Below are 22,152 nucleotides of genomic sequence, written 5' to 3'. Positions count from 1 at the left end.
GTTTATACCTATTACCAACACCCTTTGGGAGATTGGGGTAAGCGGGGGGTATTCTTAGTGAGCATTGCTCACAGTACCTCTTGTTTTTCCAGGAATTCCAATTTGACTACAACATCCTATAAATTCAGAATCCAGTGGAAGAGTATATAAAAAAAATTGTGGAGACATCCACGATAATTTTCTGAGAATACTCAAATAATTTTGAGTATACATCCGAATTGCTCCACTACAAATGTTGCATTTTCCGAATCCGGAGAACTGATGTTTAAATTTCCCTGGAAATTTTTCCGAACAATCACCTGTGAACCCATGATTCTCCTCGATATGCCCCGAAACAGTAAATGCACACATGTCATATCTAATTTTATGCACATAGTTTTGCAACAATAATTATGTTCTTTTCAATTTTATTGGGGTTGAATAATGGGTTTTTCATTCAAGAACTATAAATGCCTGTTTTAAAACAATGTTATCCATTAAAACACCCCATCTACAAGGATTTGCCAGTTTGACCGCCTTGGCCAGTACCATCTTATGACGATATAGATGTAAAAATGATTTTAAGGTATTCCATGTATAATGAAAGGATAATGAACAATTTTGAAGGATTTAGATCAACATAAAAGTTTATTGTTAAATAATGATGAAAGTGAAGCAGATGAAATTCACATGACTGGTAAATGATTAGAAGCTGACCTTTCTGCACTTAAGACTTTTTGGAAGAGTTGTCTACCCTTTGTAAAAATAAGAAAAATCTAATTTTCGAAAAATGTGTGTGGTCAATGATTAATTTTATTTCATATTTTCTTAAAAAGAAAGTGTATGTAACTTTCTACCAAGAGATTATTATGAAAATATAATTTGTTTTTAAAATATTGTAATAATTAAAACATGGTTTTCCCATATACTTCAAAGTTAAATTCTAGGTGAAATAAATCAAGCAGTAAACAAAATTTTGAAAATTCCTATGGTGGATTATGTTTATTTGATGAACCCTTCAAAATGATACCATGATTACAAATATTCCACCATCCATTTATGAGATATGAAATATGGTCATTATACATTGAATACCTTAAGATACAAACATGCATGTAATATAGTGCAAAATATACTACTGTATGTAATGGAGCTCATAAATAAAGCCCAGGGTATGCTATTGTTTCCCTTCCATTTATTAATAAAAGAAACATTGGATGGTCAATGTTATATTGAATACAATTGAAATATTAGATATGGTCATAATTGTCAACTTCTTTAAAAATCCATCCTAGAACCTTGTGATGTTTTTTTATTTGAATTCTTGCAGTAAAGGTCGCAATTAAGCTATCATAAATCAAAAGTTTAGTGAAATCTCTAAAAATAGGATACAGATTTGACATCTTCAAATGAAATTGTCGTGGAAATGGTCACATTTTTTTTATTCGTGCTGATAAAAAAAAACCACACACACGAGGTAATAAAATTGTAACGGTATATATCACAGCTACACGTTAACTAAATCAAGGGTTTCGTAATTTTAATACTCTACACAGCCTTCGCAGAACAAACAGCTGACCCGATACTGTCAGATATATTTAATCAACGTAGAGATCCATTGACCGTCACCACGAGATTTCTCTTCCCTGAAAGAAACAAAAGTCAATAAAAATATGGAATATTCAGAGTTGAAAAAAACTGGAAATATTCAATTTTAATTAATAGAATTAAAGTATGAGATATAAATGCTTACAATTAATACATCTGGAAAGCAAATGATATTTTGAACTTTAAACTTAGTGATTTACTTATCAATATCTAGAGTAGCTGCAGAACTGTAGCTCTCTGAAAAAATTAAGTTGACAGACCGTAGACATTTTTTTTCCCCAGGAGAGCTACAGTTCTGCAGCTTTATCTATAGAGAATATGATTATGTATTTGTTATTTTTCCCCCCAACCTGCAGCATTCCTGTGTTCGCAGAGCCAGAGTCCTTGCCAGGTGCCAAGGTTAAAGTTGCCGTTGGTGATGGGAATACTGACCCCTGTACCAATAAACGCCGCCTTCACGTGGGCGGGCTACAAATTGATGAACAATAATGGAGACAGTAATATTGTGATAAACTGACAACAAATTGATGAATAATGAATGATAATGGAGACAATATTGTGAGGACCTATTCTCATGGGACTAGTTTTGTTTTGTTGGGCTTTGATAGTTTAATTAAGGCACGATCTGATCTAGACAATTGTTTTTATTATAGATATTTAAAACATTGAGTGCCTGTGATATATGGGTGGGGGGTGGGGGTGGGTCAGGAGACTAGTAAACATTGGACATATCAATTTAGCATCATATGCAAGCTGACCCCCATTCCCAGAACTCGCAAATGTGCTGAAATTTATAAACTTACCACACGATTTTAAAATCTTCGAATTCAGTATTAATTATCATAGTTTTTAGCATTCAAAGTTAAGACTGTATATCATATAATATACATGTATATAATTTTCTCCCATCTTGTCTTATGTCTGACAGATTCATCAGCAAAATATGCATTCTATACAGTACTGTATTATGAATTATTTACGGGTATGAGAAGCTTATACTGAATATGTACATACTGTATTATGAATTATTCATGAGAAGCTTTACATAGAATATGTACATGCAGTACTGTATTATGAATTATTCATGAGAAGCTTAACATATTCAATTTGAATATGTACAGTACTGTATTATAAATTATTCATGGGAAGCTTACATAGAATAATGTACAGTACTGTATTATGAATTATTCATGAGAAGCTTAACATATTCAATTTGAATATGTACAGTACTGTATTATAAATTATTCATGGGAAGCTTACATAGAATAATGTACAGTACTGTATTATAAATTATTCATGGGAAGCTTACATAGAATAATGTACAGTACTGTATTATAAATTATTCATGGGAAGCTTACATAGAATAATGTACAGTACTGTATTACATGTATGAATTATTCATGAGAAGATTACATTATTATGACATTGATTGTATTATGACATTGAAATATTCATGAGTAAGTTTAATATCACATCAAGATGACACTACAAATATATGCAAAAAGAAAGTTTCCTGATTAAAGTGATTTATATGCACATACCATGTCATCTGGCCCCTCACAGCTGTGTTTAAATGGCGTACTCTGTAATATAATCACTCCAGTTTAAAAATATTTTCTATGATATACATATATCTTGGTTGCAAGTTTTGCAATAAAGATTGGGAGAAAAAATTCAAAATTAATATCCAAATCAAAGAGAGCACACAAATATATTAATGGTGATAGAGTTACTGGCTTCCACAGACAAACACACGCTCCACAACAGTTAGAGATTGGCTATCTGTCCCTTGTATACCTAGCATTATAAGCAGCACCAAGTCAAAAGTATCTCGCTGTTAATCTCTAGTCATCTAGGACATTCCCTAACAACATCGCACAAGATATCATTCCTGCGGTCATTAAGTACATGTAATACTAAAATCATTCAGAAACACAAGAAATTTTGCATAATTCCGAATCGTACCTGACCTTTTCGTTGTGAAGTCAAATGCTTAGACACTCACAAATGCAGTATTTTCCAAATCTTGCCTGTTAATTTTGCCATCTTAACGATCTCTTCAAAAACCTTTGAGATATTTTTTTTTATTTTAATTTGTGAAGTGACAATTTCAATTTAAGTTATTTCTTTTATATGAGAGATATTCAAATATATGTCTTAACATTTACTAAACGTATTTAATGACCATCAACACATTACAAAAGATGTCGCATATGTTTGCGTCTGACTAACGAATGTTGTACATTGCAAATCTTATCAGTTAAATTAAATATTCTGCAGTCTTAGGGGCGAGATCAAAAGATCGATGTCAGATAAAATCTAAATTCAAATAGTTAGGGGGAGGGGGATGAAATCTCCCGTAAGTTTCTGTCATCTGACATCATTTACACTTTAGTAGAAAAAGGAAAAAGACAATCGATTGTTAAAAACTACATACATGTACAAGCGTGTATTAACATTTTTAAAATAGATTTTAAGTATACTTTCATTTGTGAATAAACAGTAGAAAAGGTATATAAAGAGTATTATTTATACTTGTATGTTTTAGATTGAGTTGTTTCAACATTCATCATATTTAGTTTTAAGGGGGGTGGGGGGTCTTGGTGAAAACTATGTGAATTTAGCTTTTTGTCAGACATTGAACTTTTAATCTTGCCCCTTACTACATAATATGTACATGTATAGATGAAACTTTTCACCTCTGTCAGGTATTAATTAAATTAAATGTTTTGCAGTCTTACTACATATGTATACCTGCAGATGAAACAGCCCCTCTGAAAATAAATCCCACTTTTTTGCTTAATTGAAGGATATCCCTGGAAGTCCTGGGACTTCCTTGTGAAGTCCCACTTCTCCCATGTCCTAATGCAGTGGGATAATACAGGACTTCATGTTTCTGCATTTGTCCTGGAATATCCCACTTACATCAAGAGTGACTTTGCAAGAATTTCTAGGACAGATTTATTACCTAAATGTCTTACAAAGTCCCACTCTCATAGCAGCAGGTTTTTCTAGGACATTCTTGTGTTTTTCAGGACTTTATTATAAAATGAAGACGAAAACATCGTCCCAGAAATTCCCTAAAAATCTCATACTTGATACATTCAAGATAATGCAAGACTTTACATTGCTTTCCAGGACTTCGTATTAAAAGTATGCAAAGAGAGAAGTCTTGCAATTACCCTCAAAATCTTACAACCAGTGAAGTCAGATTATAAAGGACTTTAATGAGGGTTACAGGACTTTTAGATATTAATTGTTACAAAATTAAATCCTTGTCATATCAAAGAAAAGATTTTACATTTTCTGGATTACCTTGACATGTCATTGCTACATAGTTCAGGCTAAAAAAAACCTATAAGAACAGTGAATGATTCGTGGATAAGAACATTTATGTATACAACAACAATCATGTCATAATAAGTTGTAATAGAAAAGACTATATTTCATCAAAAGTAGACTTGAAAAATGTTGGCTATGAGAACACTTCTTATAAATTTATAATGACAACAATCTGAACTTGAATAAAAATCACTTTACTGTCAAATGCGCTATTGAAATCCTCAATGTCACTTGAAAGACTACCATAATTTGAGTTTTGAGATGCTTCATCACAGGAGTTCAATCGGGTTTGTCATGTTTTTTTTTAGGTTAGAATATTGTCCAGTGTATTATTAAGATCATTTTGATAACAGATTTCCAGTTCCTGGGCTACCTTCTTCAAAATAAAGAAGATCCCTTTTTGTGAAAGAATGTTCAAAAATTCATCAGATTCTGTGGTAGGCTTTTCCATTTCCAGAGATGACACAGCGGCATTAATGTTCGAAACTGAACTTAAAAAAATGTCTGTATCAAAAGGACTGCAATTCAGGCTCAAGTGATGATAAGTTAAAAGGATTTTCCAATGTCACGGTCGTATCACTTGAAGTACCAATGGCATATCAACTTTTGGATGTCACCACTGAAGATTGCAGTTGATGTTTTAATATTTAGTACATTTAGGAATTCGCATGTTTACATCTTTCTTGCACAGCATGTACCTTTTGGGTTCTCAATCTCCTGCAATAATAATTAATTACAAATTATTAATGAAGAAACTTAATTTTCAAGACACTGATTAAAAATTTTATATTTAGAAAAGTTTCTTTGACACATCAATGTTTTGAGGTGCAAATAGCAATAAATTATCACTGATGGATACAATCAGCTTGCCATGCTAAATTTTGTAACCGTACTGTCCGTAGTTATTTTACGAAGCAGTAATAATTACAGAACAAGGTCAACTGATCGAAACAGAATCATAATGATGGATATCCATGATACAATGTTCTGGTGATTATACCCTTTCCATCTAGATCGAACCAGTCAATGGTTTACGTTAAAAAATAGAGTAGTTTGTTTTGATATGTTAAGCTGTAAATAGAATGATTGTATCGAGGAATTTCGAGTGGTCCAGCGATCAAGCGTGTATTTTTCCAATGCATGTAATCATTTACAAACGTAAACAAAATAAAGCATATGGTACTTACAGAGTGTCATCCGTTAACCCGTAGTCCTTTTTCATTCCGATGTTATTGATTTCCATTCACAAATCTTTAAATCATAAATGACTTCTTTGAAAGTTGTAACTTCCGGTGATGTCGTTTCGGTCAACTTGTACAATGTACGAAGCTTGTCGTGTTTTTTTCTTCTCCCCGTTCTTATTCGATATAAGATATATCATGTATAAAATATATCATATGTATATATATGAAGTCTTATACACTGGGTTTCCACTGGTCGATTGTATAACTTTCTACTGATCGTCTTTTGGTTACGTGTTGACCTGGGGACGAGTCAGTCAGTGTACGACCTGACGTTCACGCAAGTGATCAAAGCGCTTTTTTTTCAATGTTCCTTTCTGGGCGCGAAGTCAGGGAAATATTCGCAAGAATGGAGAACATTCAACAGAATCAGTATGCAATCAAGCATGGAATGGATTCCAGATAGGAATATAGGATTCACCTTACACTCAGAAACTGGGGGATAGGCCTAGTTGTTCAAAATACACGGCGTTGCTGGTTAGTATTTTTAATTTTGGTTTGTAATAATTCGTCTTTTTTGGTAGTCTAGTGGAATTGTCACACCTTAACAAATTATCATCCTGTTTCCAATATTTTTATCTAGTACATGTTCTCTTTCATTGTAGCATGGACTTGAAGAGATAGTTATGAATTTAGAATATCATCAAGTGACTTTTAATAAGGCATGTTTTCAGTGGATGAACCGACATCATGCAGTGTGACAGGAAAACGCCCGTGAGACCAAAGATGGCTTAGATAAAAGGGAAGACGATGCAGAAGGTGCATATATACAAGTTCAAGACATAAATATTTTAAATTTTGCATGATGTTCATTTACAAAACCTGTTATGCAACCTCTCAAATAATTCATTATGCTATCTTTTAAGCCTCTGTACCAGAGAAAAATCCAGAGATGGCCCTCAAAGAAGTTAGAAACAAGATGAGAGACCGTCTCAAGTTGTTTAGGTCTGGAGCCACCTTCCCCCACCCACGAGTCGAAGAAATAGATCTTTGAACCACTCCAGGTTACCCGTGACATCAAGATAAATAAAATTCAACTTCAGGGACAATTTGATAATACCTGTTTAAAATTTTTTTTTTAGCTCACCTGGGCCGAAGGTTCAAGTGAGCTTTTCTGATCAAAATTTGTTCGTTGTCTGTCGTCAGTGAAAACTTTTCACATTTTCATCTTCTCCAGAACCACTGGGTCAATTTCAACCAAACTAAGTGACACAAAGCACCCTTGGGTGAAAGGCTTTCAAGTTTGTTCAAATGAAGGGCCATGCCCCTTCAAAGGGGAGATAATCGCAAAAATACGGTGGGGTCATTCAAAAATCTTCTCAAGAACCACTGGGACAGAGAAGCTGAAATTTACATGAAAGCCTCCTGACATAGTACAGATTCAAGTTTGTTAAAACCAATGACCGGGGGTTGGGGGGGGGGGGGGGGGGGGGGTTGGATTGGGTCTCAATAGGGGATCAAAGTTTTACTTACAAATATACAGGGAAAATCTTTATGAAAATTGTCTTCTCAAGAAACACTTGGCCAGAAAAGCTGAGATTTACATGAAAGCTTCCCAACATAGTGTAGACTCAAGTTTGTAAAATTCACAGGGTTGTCACTAACGCAAGAATAGGATCACAGAAATTTCATTGGGGTTTGTCTGATATGGCGAGTCCCGCAGATGTGTCTCGGACTCTGAGTAAAAATCATAATTTTACTTAGAAGCCCTGATTTGTGTATTAATTAAAACTCATAGGAAAAAATCTAGGTAAAACGTTACGCTCTAATGTGAACCGAGATGATACCACCGAGTTCACAGTGTCCCAATCCGACTTGTTTGTTTAGTGCAGTCAATTAGGTGCAAATTAGAATATAATATTGAAATTTAGATACAAAGTAAAAAACATTTTGCCACTCACAGGCAGTTATTTATATATGTTTCTTTTTCTTTTTTTTACAAATCAGGATCTATATTTAATTATAAATGTTTGTCTTCCGGTAGCCATTTTTATTGGAATTGAAAGTAGCGTAGTTTGTAAACTTTGGTAGATTTTACATCATTTTACAAACAAAATTAGTACGCATCTATTTTATCACAATAATTATTTAATTAAAATTTTGTTTAATACTGAATAGGGTTGTAACGATGATAGAGGATTCGGGGAAGTAATTCTGTTTGCAATGGGCAATTAGTTGTATGAGACCGAGTCGTGAATGATTACTTTTAATTTCATGTGTACAAAGTGATCACTGCACTGTTATGCATGGGCTTGGCGAAAATTAACTGATTTTTGCCATTTGTTGAAGATGAAAGTGAACAGAGGTACGACATTAGCTTGTGTTCACTCGGTATAAATAAAGGTGTAGGAAAAATCTAAATGACTCTTTAATTCAACTTTCATGGGACTCGTCAAATTTTCATGGGACTCAAGCTGCTTACAAACCATGATACTGGGACTCGTCTTCAATATTTTCTAGTGACAACCCTGAATCGTGGCCCCCAAGGGTAGGTTTTGGCCACATTATAGGGACAAAAGTTTTACATACAAGTATATGGGAAATCTTTAAATATGGACCAAGATGACTAAGGTGAGCGATGTGGCCCATGGACCTCTTGTTTAATTATTTGTTTACGTAAGAAATAGTGCTTTTTAGCTCACCCCAACCATAATTTAAATGAACTTTTCAAAGTACTTGCTTTGGAAGTTCAAATAAGTATTGCTGAAATTTATGTTTTTGTATGTTAAATAAATTTTATTATCAGATTATCATTTTGATTCATAATTTCATTCTTAATTGCCACTTTTACAGAAAAGATATCACATATCCTGGATCTCGAGTTTTATTCCACAGTAGGGCAAGACCAAAACAGGTTAGTAGGATAAATTGGGACTTTCCAGGAGTCCTGCATCAACTCAAAAAGCAGGATTTTTAGGGAGATCCAATAAAATCCTGCAAAATCCCAGTCCTGTCTACTGGGACTTTCCAAGACATGTCCAGAATAATCCCACTTTCTCCCCTTTCAGATTGCAGGATTAAGTGAGACTTTGCAGGACAATAAAAGGCAAATTTAAGTGTTCAAATTATCCTTAAAAGTCCTGAAATGTCCCACTGCCAATACCGTCCCTCTAATTCCTTGTCAATCTCAGTTTCAAAAAAGCAGGACTTTTCAGGACAATCCTGATAAATCCTGGGATTTTGTCTTGGGACTTCCTGGGATATCCTGCTGTATTTTCAATGGGGAAATTATCCTTAAAAGTCCTGAAATGTCCCACTGCCAATACCGTCCCTCTAATTCCTTGTCAATCTCAGTTTCAAAAAAGCAGGACTTTTCAGGACAATCCTGATAAATCCTGGGATTTTGTCTTGGGACTTCCTGGGATATCCTGCTGTATTTTCAATGGGGAAATTATCCTTAAAAGTCCTGAAATGTCCCACTGCCAATACCGTCCCTCTAATTCCTTGTCAATCTCAGTTTCAAAAAAGCAGGACTTTTCAGGACAATCCTGATAAATCCTGGGATTTTGTCTTGGGACTTCCTGGGATATCCTGCTGTATTTTCAGAGGGGATATCTCACCTCTGGTATTAATTTGTTGATCATCATTTCCATGTCCACTCTGTCAAAACAAGCAAAACACAGACTTTAATGCTGATAAATATATCCCTCTGTGAGATGGTGACTATGAGACTGATACATGTAATAAGGTCAAGGTCAAGGTCAGGTGAAATCTTTGGGATTATTTGTATGGTAGTTAATCATGTGTGTTGTCTGTGTCTAGTTTACACTATTCTGTCGAATCCCTAGTTTACACTATTCTGTCGAATCCCTAGTTTACATTATTCTGTCGAATACCTTTACATATGATAAATGCAATAATATACATGTACATGTACATCATCATGCAATCCCAAGGGGATACGGGTTAGAATATGTCCTCAGTACCCCTTGATTATCATAAGAGTCGACTAAATGGGGTGGTCCTTCAGATGAGACCGCAAAAACCGAGGTACTGTGTCACAGCAGGTGTGGCACGATAAAGATCCCTCCCTGCTCAAAAGCCATAAGCGCTGAGCATAGGCCGAAATTTTGCAGCCCTTCAACGGCAATGTTGATGTCTCCATATGAGTGAAATATTCTCAAGAATGACGTTAAACAATATTCAATCAATCATCATGCAAGCATTTCAATCTATAGAATCTATGAAATTATTACTACATCTATGTATACCTTGTATCATAAGGAGAAGGCTCATATAGACATTAATACCTGCTGCCTTAGATCCTATTACATGTATAATAAAATATGGGTAATTAAAAAAGAAGATAATATGAGATACATGTTGTTACCATGGTTACAAGTGTAAAAATCTTGTTCTAACTTAATGTGAATCGTACATGTAATATTCACTTACCTAACATCTGGGTCCCAGTTCTACAATTTAAAACAAGACATGTTTGTAAAACACATATGCCCTCCATGGTGCAAAATTGAAAAGGGTTTATACACCCACATCATTTAACTGACAGTAGTATCATCAATTCAAAATGTTGGGCAGACAATATCTTCCTATGTCAAGAGTGGATTGACCATGTGACCTAAAAATCAATAGGAGTCATCTATGCTTTATGCTGTACCAGTGTACCAAAATTGGTGCCAATCAATCAAATAATTATTAAAATATAGAAGACAATATAATATTACTATGTCCAGTTCAACCATTGACCTTTGACCATGTGACCTCAAAATCAAGAGGGGTCATCTCCTAGACACACCCTAAACTGGAGCTGTTCTAGACACACCCAAAACTGAAACTCTCCTAGACACACCCAAAACTGAAACTGTCTTAGACACACTCAGAACTGGAGCTGTCCTAGACACACCCAAAACTGGAGCTGTCCTAGACACACCCAAAACTGGAGCTGTCCTAGACACACCAAACACTGGAGCTGTCCTAGACACACCAAACACTGGAGCTGTCCTAGACACACCAAACACTGGAGCTGTCCTAGACACACCAAACACTGGAGCTGTCCTAGACACACCAAACACTGGAGCTGTCCTAGACACACCAAACATTGGAGCTGTCCTAGACACACCAAACATTGGACCTGTCCTAGACACACCAAACACTGGAGCTGTCCTAAACACACCCAGAACTGGAGCTATCCTAGCAGTACTATTGTCACTGCTCTTTGCAAAACCAGATATACAGTCAAACCTCATTAAGTTAAAATACTTCGATAATAAGTGGTTGGGACTTCCGAATCACTTTGATACATGTACATCCATGGTATTCGAGACATCAGTGTTCGAGATATCAAAGTTGAACTGTGCGGTACATGCGTATTTGATATCCATACCCCTTCTGACCTTGACCTTTGTAAATAGATATCTGTGAATATAATTACCAAATTAGTGTTTTTACGAAGATTTCATAATCCCACTTTTTATCCACTGTGTCTTGCAGCATTTCTTATCACTTCAATCACTAAGCATTGTGACAGTGACCACCTAAATATAAGACCCCTTCATTGTAGTAGTCAGCTGTGTTCGATCGCTGGTGGCCAAATAGCTTAGTTGGTAGATCACCTGGCTAGAGATCTTCAAGGGGCCTGGGTTTGAATTCCGGTCTTGTCATTGCATTTCCCCCTTCCTGTATATTAACTTCCCAAGATGTGCCATATGTTTGACATTTGGTCACTCAAATTCCATTTGCCATGAAGTGCTTCTACTGACCTAATTAAATGATGTTCATGACCAGAGTTACTGAAGCACAAAATGTCAGTCACCTTCAATCAGACTATGGGTAGGAAGAAGTTTTCAAACGTATATAAGCAAGTTTAATTTGGATTTCCCGTGATCTGATGCAATTAAGGACCAAAAGTCTTGTCACTGCAGCACAAATTGCTTTATAGTAGGAAGAAGTATTCATACCAAGGTGTGTGCTATATGTATTAAGCACTATTGTTAATCCTCTGTCACAGTTTAGATAAATACACAGACTGGTCATTCCAGTAGAACACCCCCCCCCCCCACATCAAACCTTCATGCAGAAGGGGGTGTATAATTTGAATAAAACACTGGTCAAGTAAATAAATTACATGTTAAATTCTAATCATACTTCATCAGCATTTTATCAGTGCACTGAAAATAATATTCACTCAAATTTTCTGATTTTCAAAATGTTCAAGTTAGATCTGTTACAAACCTCATTTAAGCAAAGACTTGCAGATGTATGTTTGACTGAAAGTAAAGAAATCAAATATTCATTACAGATTCAGTGTATTTACAAACATTGCAGGTTCTCGTTCTGAGATGTTACATAAAATACATAAAAACTAATATTTCTTAATCTTATATAATCACTCCTTCATTAAGTCGATTGTACCTTGTAAATTTGCTAAACACTGATGCTGAATATGACGTCACAATGCACTGTTTACATAAATTGCATTATATTTCCCGCGTTCAATGAATAGGCGGATCAAATGTCCAAAGTTAAGATGCTTTGATTGAGCTCTGTCTTCACACGTTAGGTGCTAACTTTGGGGTATTTTTTGTCCTGTTATGGATATAGATACTGATGCCAATACTTTTTGCTTCGTCCTCAAACACAGTCATGCCGTTCCACATATTACACATAAGTTATATAAGTGTACACGGAAGACATTTGATTCCACACTCCTTTTATCCCCCCTTAAGGCACAGTAAATATCAAAATCATAAAAAAGCCTGGAAAACGTCAGATATTTTGGACTAGCCTATAACCTACAGAATAATGGTAACATGTTTTAAATAATGGTAGCGAACATTAAATTTATTTTCAGAATTGAACCATTTAATGGAAAGCATGGAAAATTCCTAACGGAGATTCAAAAGGCATGCAAAGAAAGTTTAAAAGAAAAAGACAGTGAGGCATACAATGTATGTCTTCAAAATGCCAAATTGATATCGGGTCCAAAATACTGAAATGTCTGAGACGATTGGCCTTTTTAGTAATATCTCAATGTACAGATGTAGATAATTTGATACTCCAATTGGGACTTGAAATTATTATACCCCCCGCAACAAGTTGTGGGGGGGGGGGGGGGGGTATACTGGAATCGGGTTGTCCGTCTGTCTGTCTGTCCGTCCGTCCGTCTGTAGACACAATGGTTTCCGGGCTCTAAAGCATTATCCTTTCCACCTACCGTCACCATATCATATATATGGACTACCCATGGGATGAAGATGTTCCCTATCGATTTTGGGGTCAAAAGGTCAAAGGTCAAGCACACTGGACATCGAAGTAGCAATATGGTTTCCGGGCTCTAAAGCGTTATCCTTTCCACCTACAGTCACCATATCATACATATGGACTACCCATGGGATGAAGATGTTCCCTATCGATTTTGGGGTCAAAAGGTCGAAGGTCATGTGCACTGGACATTGAAGTAGCAATATGGTTTCCGGGCTCTAAAGCGTTATCCTTTCCACCTACAGTCACCATATCATACATATGGACTACCCATGGGATGAAGATGTTCCCTATTGATTTTGGGGTCAAAAGGTCAAGTGCACTGGACATTGAAGTAGCAATATGGTTTCCGGGCTCTAAAGCGTTATCCTTTCCATCTACAGTCACCATATCATACATATGGACTACCCATGGGATGAAGATGTTCCCTATCGATTTTGGGGTCAAAAGGTCAAAAGTCATGCGCACTGGACATTGAAGTAGCAATATGGTTCGGTTTGTCATGCCATTTGTTTTTTACACTCAGAAAAGAGGTAGTTTATACCTATTACTAATCCGAGATTCCTCTGACTCTTACCCCCGCTTTTATATTTGACATGTGCGGGGGAGAGTCAGAGCGGACTCCATATTGAAAAGTGGGAATTCAGCGACACCAGCTGGTGTCGCTGCTTTACCTACCTCTTACAACTTTATTTCGCGGATCTATCTTCCAAGACGTGAGAATTCAGTTATCGGAAGATTATTCTACAAATACATCATGATTAATACGATGCTATCGCCGTTTAAACGATGGAATTTTGTGTTTATATGTGCTGACGTCATGTGCAAAGAAATCAAATGGCGAGGCGGCGACCTAATTCAAGTGATGCTCCATTTGTCGGTGTTAGGGTTGTTTAAACGGCGATAGCATCGTATTAATCATGATGTATTTGTAGAATAATCTTCCGATAACTGAATTCTCACGTCTTGGAAGATAGATCCGCGAAATAAAGTTGTAAGAGGTAAGTAAAGCAGCGACACCAGCTGGTGTCGCTGAATTCCCACTTTTCAATATGGAGTCCGCTCTGACTCTCCCCCGCACATGTCAAATATAAAAGCGGGGGTAAGAGTCAGAGGAATCTCGGATTAACCTATTACCAACAACCTTTGGGAGATTGGGGTAAGCGGGGGGTATTCTTAGTGAGCATTGCTCACAGTACCTCTTGTTATTTTCTGGTTCAAGAAGTCCTAAAGTATTAAAATAAACATTAAAAATGATACCTAATCTTAATTTCTTTTCCAAATGCCGTTATAAAGTTCAACCTAGTTTACCAATACAATTATCATTGGGTTAAATGATGTCTGACGTGTTTCATACCTATTGTTAGACCGTTCTTGGCACACTGATTTTAACTATGCATAACTCCGTTTACCTCATCAGGATATAGGGCTCACGGCGGATGTGGCCGATCGACAGGGGATGCTTATACTCCTCCTATGAACCTGATCCCACCTCTGGTGTGTCCAGGGGTTCATGTTTGCCAATTAAACTATCTATTTTGTATTGCTTATAGGAGTTATAAGATTGATCTCTGTTCGTTATCTTCACCTTTCATTAATATGAATTGATACGATTAATCTTAAATTCTTATCAATTTTTCCTTGCACAATGCTCATATGTTGTCATTTATACAAACTTTTCATCATATTGTATTCAAAACATTAAATTTATCGAAAAGTATTTGTATAACCAAGAAATAAGATAAAACTTAATATAAGTCAGTTTTGACTAATTGATTTAACGAATATGTTGATATTACCTAAAGATAAGCATGCAGCTTAAAAAAGTCATCTTTCAGGTACCCTAAATCAGCACGGTGCTACACAAAGACGGATTAAATGTTGTATAAAATCTTTTACTTCCAGATTCTGTGAAAACCTGGTCGATAAAATGGCATATGATTTCATGAATAACATGAAAGATGATTTTTTCGATTTTAATGCCATATTCGCCATTTGGACCTACTTTTTGAGAAAGACTGTACTGTATACATACTGTGTATGTTAGCAACTCCTATTTTTATTCTTTGAATTTCAGGGACTTGGTGCAGGACATCATCTGTGATTAAGTGACATCCCCGCTTTTTGGCAGAAATGGCAATTTCTTTCTGATACCACACACTCCCTTCTGACATCTGAGACATTTCGGGTTATATTCAAACGTCTGAATGACAGAGATCACGCACTGGGGGTTGCCAAATGGGTAGAATACTCCATACCTGTTTTAATTCAGCCTGTGGATAATTTGGCTTTTTCCGTCTATTTGACTAGATCATCCCTTTCTCTCTTTGATATACCGATTTATTTTCCAACGGTACAATTATTTTTATATAGATATCTAGATCTAGTATATACATTTCGATGAGGGACAAAGTTGTTTGATAATATTTTACTCAAGACTTTCGCGAATTTCGCGGCCTGTAACATTGACATTTTTTACAGAAAAAAAGGGTTTTCTTAGATTTCCATTTTATCTAGAGTGTCAATAACGACACTCAAATGTTATCTTTTGTCGTATCAAACTTCGCGTTATGATATTGATCAGCGCGCAGGCACCTAGCTGAAACTGAAAATTTTTATCTGTAAGTTGCAAAATAAACCTTTAGATAAAAAAAAAAAAAATAATCACCCCTCTATGTAAATATAAATACAAATACAATAATGTATTTAAGGTTTAAAAAAATTAAATCTAAGACTTTATTTGTAATTTTTGGATAAAATTTCATGTGCATGCATGTACAGCGAATACGAAGTCGGTCATTAGACTAATCCTTTTGCAGCAGAAGCCGGCGAAACTGACGAAACGGCGAAAAGTTTAGGCTTAAAAGGATAATTTAAAGGAAACAGGTGAATGATGAATGATCATGTGTAATGTGTTTTCAATTCTTTTGTACAAAGAATATGAGCGAATTGGACTCGCAGCGATTCGCTCTTTTATATTCGACAGCTGTTCGATGCTATTATAGATGGTGACTCAGGAGTCCATGCCTATGGGCCTACTAACTCATTTACACAGTATTTACAAACATATTATTTAGCAGTTGGGTAAGTTTTCAACACATTGTCAAATGACTGTGACATTTACTAGAAAAAAAGAAAAACACCCCCAACTTTTTAAGTTTTGTAATTTTTTTCATGGGGTAATTTTCTGTTGGAATTTTTATCATAATAAGCCATCTTTGTCATATGTTTCACGCAAAGGACAGATAAATTTGAAAGTACTTAACATAACTTGTAAATTTACACTTGTGGTGGTGTATTCTACTGATATATAAAAGCTTTAACCCCCATTTAACATTAAAACTTGTTAAAATTAGAAAATAAGGGACAATAAGATGTTCGACAGAGACCGACATGGAGCCTAATTATTTAGTGCATTTGTCTGTGATGAAAGGTATTTTCCAATCTATGACGATCAGTTCAGGATAGCAAAAGATAAAATCCTATTAGCATGATTAGTTTTTACAAAAAGCTCACACATGATAATTGTTCTAGATTGTCACCTAAAATGCCTAAGGCTGAGTAAATGTTTTGACATAAACTCTTAATAGACCTTACAATGATGTACTAGCATGTATTGATGCATGTAATAATTTGTTAGGCATTCTGAGCTCCACACTAGATATGATATCTCAACAAAAGAATTAATTTTTGGACTCTACAACTTTGAGTACATAATTTGACACTTCAGCCTAATGATCAGTGATTTTTCAACAGGGTCCTGTGACTTTCAAATTGGGAAAAATTCATTTGTCGATATTTTGGTTAAATTGGGGGAAACCAGTATCATTGTAAATATTAGCTTATATATAATTATAATATACAATGTATCATATCAAAGTAATCAAACACAAATTGGTGTCGTTATTCTTCCTTTATTTTACGTATTTGACTTTCTTTTCTTTAAGCTCTTAAAATTTTCAACTAATATTCTATCTAAATCATTTAGTCTAGAATTTCGTCTTTATCATGTCGTATGTTAGACTATTTACATCGGACTTATTCTTTAACAAATACGTTTTTGCCAGTTTTTATTATTGGGAAGAGTGCATGCCAAGTTGAATATGGAAAAAATTGGTAATTTTTGAGAGGGGAAAGGGCTGATATTCAGACTTAAAATGGGTCTTAAAAAATCACAGATGATATAATGAATATTAAAGATTAATCAATGCATATGTAAATACTGTGCAATTTTTCTTATAAGTACTGTGTTATTTCATTTTATTCTTTTTCATCCTTTATTGATTTATTATATTAGAGGGACAAAGGTCGGATATAAAAAGAACTGGGAATGATATATTGTAACATAAATTGTTTTATTTTCTGTAGTAGTTAGGGCTATATGGACCATGGATATCGGCCTGGGTAGCTCAGTGGTTAGAGCACCTGACTAGTAATTCAGGGGTCCCAGGTTCGATTCCTAGTCCAGCCATTGATTTTCTCCTCTCTCCTATATACTACATTACATTATATGACACAACAGGAAAAAAAAGTAAACAATATTCCTAAGCAAAAGTTTATATAAGGATGGTCTGACATAAGTTCCCCTGTACATAGCAAGTTTGTCCCAGAGGCCAAGGTTACTTCAACAAGTTAGAGCCTCAATATTTACTTATAAGCGATGCCAAGTCGAAAGTATTCGCCGTGAACCTCTAGCATGCTGGAATACGCCAAGGTGACTCCGATGAGCAATGTGTGGCCATTGTATTTCTTGTTTTATTTGCACCTTGTTATTAATTGTCACATCCTTAGACTTCCAAATATTTCAAACGTCAGAGAGGGCGTTTGCACCACATTTTCTTATTATGTATTATTATCATAATATTAGAATCTCACTATCATTTCTATGTATAGAAAATTTACTGATAGCTCAATTTTTGGTGTTAATTCTCATTAAAAAAAAAACCCAAGTTCATTTTTAAATTGAAAACTTTTAAAAGGTTGTCAAAGGGTTTAATGCAGCCTGTAATTTCAGACACGATGAATTTTACATCCTATTATTGACAGTGTAAATTATACATCCAGGTAAGATTACCATTGCTTACAAATTTAAAGGGTACCAACTAGACCGAAAATGCTGTATTTATAGATTTCAAGTTGAAAAGATCAACTCCTATAGACCTTGGCAGTTAATATCACTTGCCAAGTTTTGATGGTTATTATCCAATACCAAGGGCATCTATATAAGTGATATGTGTAATTTACATTTAGTGTAGATTTTTTCCCAAATGTGACATCACACTAAAATTGCACATTTGAAATACGAGACAGTACATTTGTGCTAACTGCAGGGTTGGAGAGTTAATGAAATTATGAGCCAATCACAGGGCTAGATACACTTTTATAAAACTGTTATTTGCGTCCTGTTCAAATTCTGCCAGTCCTGATTTTCAGTTTTGTAATATTAAATGAATTACTAAATTCTTATTTATTATTGTACACTGAATGTTAATGTTAAAATTGGTTCGTCTGTCGGACTTTTGGTGAAATTTCATTCCCTCCCACCTGAGTAATAGACCCTCATGGACGGGCTCAACATTCTAACCCTTCTTATTTTAGGGTTTTAAGGCAAGCATACAATATACGCTTTGGAGGCAAATATTGCTGATATTCATATCTCCAGTCATGTTTTAAAACGAAGTCATTATCGACAATGTAGTAGCTAACTCCTTAATCGCCATTTTCACAGTATTTGTGCAAATTATGTTGCACTTGGAGCAAAAAATAAAAATCCACATAGCACATTTTTGACTTGTTGCCTAGGAAGTGCAATATGTATGCATACAAGAAACAAAATTATTTTGTATAAACATTCCTATAAAAAATGTTATGCCACATCAAAGTTTGGAAAAGAACCTGTGTTGCGGACACTAAATTACACCTGTTACAACTAGTAAACTTATGCAAAGATAATGTTCATGGCCAAATTTCTTATTGGTTTGGACTATGTACCAGAAAGAAGTAAATTAAAAAGAAAATTTTACGGTTTTCTTTGAAAACAAGAAAAATTTTCATATAAATGTCCTACTAATATTTTTGCCCAATTTGTCTCCAATCTTTTAGGTTTATTACATTTACAAATACTCATAAGACCTATATGATTATCATGTGAAAATGACATTGAATATTCCTAAATTCAAATAAATCTATCAGAATATTCTGTATGTTTTCATTTCACTCTTCTTAAATTTTGAAAATACATTGATATTTTTGTTGCGGACACTACAGGTTATCCTACATTACATATCTAATACATTGTCATTTATTTCAAAATCAATGTTGATAAATGTTTCTTTCTCGACTAATTCACGTGCCATATAGGATCAACTCTGGAAAATTAGATATGAAAAGTTGTAGAATGGTTTTTTTTTGAGATGGGAATTACCATATAACATTGACCATTAATTTTTCCTCATTGTATATTGTTATGCAGTTTCAAAAATTATTGATGGTGTCACAGATGTTCATTCTATTAAACATTATGTAAGGAGTAATTTTATAGAGTAAATTTCATAAATTAAAGAATTTACTGAGGACTCTTATTTGTTTTGTCTCAGATTTTATATTGTTGCGGACACTACAAATATACTGAAGTATTTCTGATTGAATCCATATTTGATTTGAATGAAGTAAATTAAAAACCTTAACCTCTAACTTGTTTTCTATGTTAGTGAATGGTATAATATGATGGGAAAATAAAGAAAAGGGGGGGGGGGGGGGCTAGAATGATACTTTTGGAAATAATACCTATATATCAATTATAAAGTGTATACAAGTTTGAAGTGTCATCTTTCAAAGTAACCATTTGTTTTTTTTAATCAAGTTATCCAACTTTATCATCTAAAGAATAGAATATTAGAGATGTTTTATTATATTCACTTATTTCAGAAATATTGTAATGAAATAAAAGTGAAATGATAATTAATGCTAACATAGACACTGCAAGTACTGTAGATAAATTTATGAACAACTCTTTTATTTATTTTTTCAAATTCAAACAAACTTGAACTTGGAACTAAATGTTGATTGCAAAATAATGTTTGCATATAAACAGTACTAATTATCAAAAGAATGAAATAACTTGTCATTGGTACTGTTTGGGGATAAAATTGGCTCAGAAAGTATGATGCTAATTTTATCATTAGTTTCCCCAGTAGGAATCTACTTTCTGTATTTCATGTGAACAGAAATTGTATTCAGATATCCAGCAGTACTTGGGGGTGGGGGTCAACCTCATCTTTCTCCTTGTCAATAACTATGATCTGAAAATTATGTTTGTCACAAATAACATTTCTTTCTCTGCCCTTTTTGGTTTTTGGTTTTAATTCTTTTCCTTTTTAAAGTTGTTCTTTTCTTTCCAATTTTTTGTGTTCACCTTTTCTTGCATTTTATATTCAATTTCAACCTTTACTTTCTCTCAAGATTTCTTTCTGTCTGTATTTTTTCATTCATGTAATCTCTTTTTGTGGCAAGAAATTGGGGATTGTTTTTACCTCCCTCTCTCTCTGGCTCTCTCTCTCTCTCTTTCTCCTTTTCCTTATTTTGTCTTTCTTTAGCTTCACTGTTTTTTTTATTTCACCCTATTTCTTCTATATTCTCCCTTGATTTCATTAACCTCTCTGGGGTGCTCATCTTAGCTAGTGGCTCATTGAGATCTTTTAGTCTAAGACACTTAAGAAATTTGGAATACATGTCATTGCTGTAGTGTCCACAACATAATTAAATTGGAATATATTTAGATTTATCATTTAACAATTAACATCTTGACATATATTTGTTTATAATTAGTTTCCACTTCAGTTTGAAATATGTGAAAATTCACTTGAAATATGTTACTTTAGACTGAAAATTGAAGGATTTTAAATATGTATACCTAGATGTTATGGGTGTAAATTCCAAGTTTGAACATATATTTTCACAATATTTTAATCCATTACATGTTTAAAGTAAATACTTGAATATTTATATTTATCATAAAGATAAATCATAATACATTTTCTTGAAAAAATCTATGAAATCAAAAAGCCGTTGCGGACTCTACAGGGTTGCGGACACTACAAAACACAATATATCTGTCAGAAAACTTAGCAATACTGAGCTAGAGTATGTTTCTTAGGTAGACACATTAGTAACTGTATTGCCTCTTACCAGTAAGAGTATAGAAGTGTAAGTCATCAAGCATTCCAAAATATTCACATGTTGCGGACACTACAGAATTTTTGGGACATTTTTATGCCAGTTGGAGAAAAATGCGTAATTTTTTCAAGTTTTGAATAATCCTCTCTAACTTTTCTATAATGTTTCATTTAGTATTCAACTCAATTTTCAATGCAAAACAAAAGTTGAAATAATGAATTAACATGTAGTTTTTTTACTTGTAAGTTTAAACATTGGAATTTTATAAAATTGCATAACGTACAAGCATTTTCACATATTTAAACATTATATTTCGCTAATATTTTTTCGATTTACCTACAGTAAATTGCACATAAAAGAGGAATAATTTCTTACTGATCTGGTTTCTATTACCAAAAGTCTCTTCTCTTCTATAAATCTCTTTGGACAAAAGCTTGAAAATAAAGCCATTTTTGAGCTGCAACAGCATAACACACAAAATATCCTTTTTTTCAGATGTATATCTTGAATATTTTTTTTTAATAGAACATGGGACTGTTATATATCATTGGATTTGTTAAAGGTACCATTTGGTCAATATTTGGTC

At 34.3% G+C, this 22,152-nt stretch overlaps 2 protein-coding genes and 1 long non-coding RNA gene across 7 annotated transcripts in view; 1 reads left to right on the top strand and 2 right to left on the bottom strand.

Moving 5' to 3' along the window:
- Positions 1–598: 598 nt before the first annotated feature.
- LOC125665604 (UPF0047 protein YjbQ-like) lies at positions 599–16,047 on the bottom strand. Of its 2 annotated transcripts, none has more exons than XM_048898321.2 (7): positions 15,397–16,047; positions 12,363–12,397; positions 10,566–10,585; positions 9,731–9,770; positions 3,129–3,170; positions 1,938–2,055; positions 599–1,625 (listed from the first exon to the last, which is right to left on the bottom strand). In XM_048898321.2, the coding sequence occupies exons 1-7, from the start codon at positions 15,572–15,574 to the stop codon at positions 1,582–1,584; spliced, it is 477 nt and encodes a 158-aa protein (XP_048754278.1). In that variant the 5' UTR covers positions 15,575–16,047; the 3' UTR covers positions 599–1,581. The 2 variants fall into 2 exon arrangements, with proteins under 2 accessions (XP_048754278.1, XP_048754279.1); XM_048898322.2 differs by having other exon boundaries at positions 15,427–16,047.
- Positions 4,795–6,504, bottom strand: LOC130051053 (uncharacterized). Its single transcript, XR_008799461.1, has 2 exons — positions 6,117–6,504; positions 4,795–5,646 (listed from the first exon to the last, which is right to left on the bottom strand). It is a non-coding gene; the product is annotated as an uncharacterized LOC130051053 (long non-coding RNA).
- Positions 16,048–16,084: 37 nt separating the features above from the next.
- LOC125665602 (phosphatidylcholine translocator ABCB4-like) overlaps positions 16,085–22,152 on the top strand; it is a 55,301-nt gene continuing 49,233 nt past the window's right edge. For 2 of the 4 annotated variants that reach the window (XM_048898318.2, XM_048898314.2), the window contains exon 1: positions 16,085–16,277. The gene's annotated coding sequence lies outside the window, so the exon portion shown is untranslated. The remainder of the gene's footprint in view (positions 16,278–22,152) is intronic. The other 2 variants (XM_048898315.2, XM_056152331.1) reach the window with 2 other exon arrangements.

The sequence above is a fragment of the Ostrea edulis genome, chromosome 10, assembly GCF_947568905.1.
Source record: "Ostrea edulis chromosome 10, xbOstEdul1.1, whole genome shotgun sequence".
Classification (NCBI taxonomy): domain Eukaryota; kingdom Metazoa; phylum Mollusca; class Bivalvia; order Ostreida; family Ostreidae; genus Ostrea; species Ostrea edulis.
Note: the sequence above shows the minus strand (reverse complement) of the source record. Positions and strands in the feature narration are given on the sequence as shown.